Source organism: Pteropus vampyrus, unplaced genomic scaffold (genome assembly GCF_000151845.1).
Source record: "Pteropus vampyrus isolate Shadow unplaced genomic scaffold, Pvam_2.0 Scaffold61, whole genome shotgun sequence".
NCBI classification, from domain to species: domain Eukaryota; kingdom Metazoa; phylum Chordata; class Mammalia; order Chiroptera; family Pteropodidae; genus Pteropus; species Pteropus vampyrus.
In genome coordinates, this window is record NW_011888842.1 from 2,441,453 (window position 1) to 2,445,455 (window position 4,003).

Sequence of the window (4,003 nt, forward strand, 5' to 3'; positions counted from 1 at the left end):
TCTCTTATAGTGACTAGCAGGTAATTGACTCTCAATAAGTGTATTTGTCATTATTGGTATAAAGAATGACAGGTAGCGTGTGCTGTGTTTGGGGAGGGCCATAAGAGATCAAAGAGAAAAAGTCGACTTGCAGCTTGTGTATCTCGGGCAAGGCTTAGGTACAATTTGGACCTCAGAGATTCGGTTGGGGGAGAAAGCAGGACACTTGAGGCAGAGGGACTTCTTTGTGTACTGCTGAGAAGAGGACAGGAAGGGGGCCCTTCTGTCTCATGCCTCCCTTAGCCCCTGCCTTGTGCTATAGCTCTAACCAGGCACCACAAAGAAAAACCCAAAGGTGAACCTATGGATGATTTATATGTGATGTGGGACCCAGAAGAAGTAGTTCCAAGCCAGAGAGAGAGAGTCCACGTCCACTTTTCTGATGTCCCAGATTCACCCTGAACTTTCTATTCTGTCCAGCACACAGGACCCTGGACTTGCTGATAGTCTGAGCACATTTGCAGACCTCTGCAGGTTTTCTGCTGACTCTTCTCTTTATGTCTCTCTCAAAAGAGCAAGGGCCTCCCATGCACAGACAAAATACCTATGTGCAAAGGAATGACGATGCTGGCAGGAGAATGTCGTGCCTGGCAGCAAGCCAGAAAGCACGTCAGCTCAGCCTCCTGGCACCAGGCAGTCCCCTGGACTCTCACCTTGGCTCAGACACATGAGCAGCCCATGTGGGAGGAAGCACTGGTGTGTGGCCAGTTCCTTCCAGGTCACAATGCCCTTTCATCTCTGCTGTCATTTGGGTTTAGACCGAATTTGGCAAGGAAGATAAGACAGGGGTTAGCATTTGTGTTTGATGGACAGGGAAATAGAGGAACTTCAGGAGTGAAATGATTCCGCCAAGGTCATGGGTCAGGAAAGTCATTTAAGTCAGTTAAGTCACAGATGCAAGTCTTCTGAGGTTAATGCAGTGTGTACTCTGCTGAGCTAGACTCCCAGGAGTTACCAGTGTGCCCAGCCAGAGTGGGCATGGGGGAGGGCAAAGGGCCAGGAATAGATAGAAGTCATTCACCCATTTGTTCATTCATTCATCCATTCATTCATTCATTCATCCATTCATGCAACATGTGTTTATTCAGCACCTACCAAGTGCCAGTAAGGTGAGTACTCTGCACCCTATATTGCTGAAGGAAATCCAGGATTCAAAGTGATAAAGGGATTTACCCAAGGTCATTCAGTTAATAAATTGAACCTAGGTCTATGGACTCCAAAGCTCCCAGTGAAGGAGGGTATTTCAAGTTCAAGGAACAATTAGAGGCAGAGTCAAAGGACAGGAGTGACAGGCAGGGTGGCTTTACTAAAGCCTTGGGAGAAAACTGCTGAGTATGATTGGGTCAGGACTGAGGGCAGCTGGCCTTTGTGGCGGGCGCGCTGTGCTGGTGTGGAGGGGCCGTGGGGCCCCAGGTCCGAGATACCTCACCATCAGCAGACAGAACTGGCAGGCTCCAACGGCCTTCCTCTTTTCTAAGCCATGGGACTGCACGCCCAGAATGTCTGTGAGCGGCCCTGTGCCAGCGCTGTGACCACTCACGCCAGGGCCTGTTTGTTTGCCGGCTGGGAAAGTCGTGTGCCCTGGGTGAGCCCCACCAGGCAACGTGTCACCTCCGGACGGGGTTGGGGGTGACAGCCTTCTGGCAGAATCAGCTCTGCTGTGTGCAGAGAGAAACCTGTAAAACTTTGTAGAGAAATATTTGCTTTTTGACTTTAAAAAAAAAAAAAAGGAGAGAAGAGAGGAGAGAGGAAGAAATGAGAGAGAGAGAAAGAAATAAGGCACCTGTGATAGAAGCAGTGAAAATTAGATCGGCATGATCTAGGTGATTTTTAATAAGAAGCTGAACTTCGTTCTCACCCAGGGTGTTTCCCTCTCTCTCTGTCTCTGTCTCTCTGTCTGTCTGTCTCTCTCCCTCTCTCCCTCCCTACCTTACCCCCGCCCCCCCGCTCTCTGTCTAAAGACAGTATTGAAATTACTATTTTTCAATCTGTGGCGGTGAACGAAGGACCCGTTTTTTTTTTATTTTCCCCTAGACGTTGAAAACCAATGTCTTTGTAATACGCATCAAAAATGAACTTTTTATAAAATGAAATTCCACAAGAGTGGCGAAGCGGTGTCAGAGTTTTGTGAAAGTTTCTAAATGCTCACTCCCCATTACTGTACTCACTGTGCCATAGACTAGTGAGCAGTCATTGGTGCACTGCCTACTTTGAGTAGCACTAATGAAAATTCATCATTCTGACAATTTGTGTAGAATTCCCTTGAGTAAAGTCACATCCACCCAGTGATACAGCTGGGCAGGTTGGCAGGCTCCATCAGAGAAGTGCCATTTCTTTTAACACATGGAAACTCATCCTTTATCTGACACTCCTTGGGCCCCTGAGTCTGTGTTCGCAAGAATTCTTGTGCTACAGGAGAATACCCAATCCTAGCAGATCTGGGACTGCAGAAAACATCAAAATGGTATCAGATGTCAAACATCCTTGGAGATCACTGGGTCCTGACCCTTTACCCTCCATGGAGAGAAACTGGGGCCAAAGCTCACATAGTCCCTTAGCAGTCACCCTGGGGTTAAGGGTGTTTTAGATTTCTGCATCCTGGCCGTCTTCTATGGCATAGCTTTCCAGCACTGCCCTGACATCCTTGTGGCCACGGATTCCTACCTCTCACATTCTGTCCTTGCTCTGTTCTTCCCAACTTTCCTCGCGGGCTTAGGATTGTGAAGTGTTGAGTGAATGAGTTTGGAGGAGAATCTTTCCGCGAGCCACTGGAAAACTATTAGAGCTACATTGACAGTGAGTTTTTCTTACTGAGAGGCTATCATAAGGATGGCCAACTGAGGATGCACACCAAAAAGAGACTGGGACAGTGAGGGGGCCAGAGCCGTATCATAGAACCACTTGAAGATGTTTGGCCAGATGAGAGAATTCTCACAAGGCCATGACCACAGGGCCATGCCACATGCATTTCAAGCATCAGAAGACAGGTCGCATAGGAAAGGGAGCAGAATTCTTCTATGTGGCTCCTAAGCCACGGCTGAGACCAGAGTGTTACAATTACAGGACGCAGCTTTGAACTGAGTCACAGATCATGTCATCCGTAAGCAGAAAGGCCCTTCCAGGGCAGAGCTTCCCTGCAGGCTGAGTGAGCTCCGTCACCTGAGGTGTGCTCGGTGAAGTTGTGGCCAGGATTACGGCAGTGGTGGAAAAGGTGGCCTCGATGGGCTTGGGACTGAGCACCACACAGCCCAACGTTTTGCTGACATCTAATTCCAAGTCAGGTTAGAGAACCAAATGATAACTGTTTCTGTCCTCCTTAACAGGCATTTATTGGGCACATCTACCCCTGCTGGCCTCTCTGCTGTTCGCTGGGGATGTTGAAATGAGTGGGACAGGTTACTTAGCCTCGAGGGGCTTCCACTATAGTAGTGGAGTCACATTCAAACATAAGAAGCTCTGGTCTGCGGTTTTAGCGGCACACAGCAGGGCAGGAGACCTAAAACCCAATAATTTATTCTGACTAGGGAAGAAAACGAGGCAAGTCAGCTGAGGCAGGCATGGTTTGAGTAGGCATCGGGGAACAGGCAGCACGTTGAGAGGTAGAGATGCAGTCTGCATCGCTCAGAGTCCTAGCAGGAAACACAAGGCACATTTGAAAAGAATAATTAAAGAGAATCGAAGGAGGGGCTCTTTTGAAGGAGATGCTATTTGCAACAGTGTAGACAGGGTTTAGGACAAACAGCAAGGCTAGTGTCAGCAACAGTGGGGAGTCATTTTCATCCTCGGCCTGTACAGGCAAGAGGAGGGATTGGTCATGGAACCCACTGAGAGTGGCTATGTGGAGAGGGCTTCCTGGCAGCAGCTGTGACTCTCCGCAGAGAGGGACAGCCATCCTACAGTCCCCGGCCGGAAGGAAGCCAGAAGACTACCTTCTACATATCATTCTCTTCTGCCTTCTAGTCTC

General features: G+C 48.8%; 1 protein-coding gene across 1 annotated transcript in view; it reads left to right on the forward strand.

The window, feature by feature from the left end:
• The first annotated feature begins 1,113 nt into the window (after positions 1–1,113).
• The window catches only part of PAPPA (pappalysin 1), a 191,787-nt gene continuing 188,897 nt past the window's right edge, over positions 1,114–4,003 (forward strand). The window contains exon 1 of the mRNA XM_023531045.1: positions 1,114–1,148. Within this exon, the coding sequence (XP_023386813.1) occupies positions 1,114–1,148 (35 nt within the window). The remainder of the gene's footprint in view (positions 1,149–4,003) is intronic.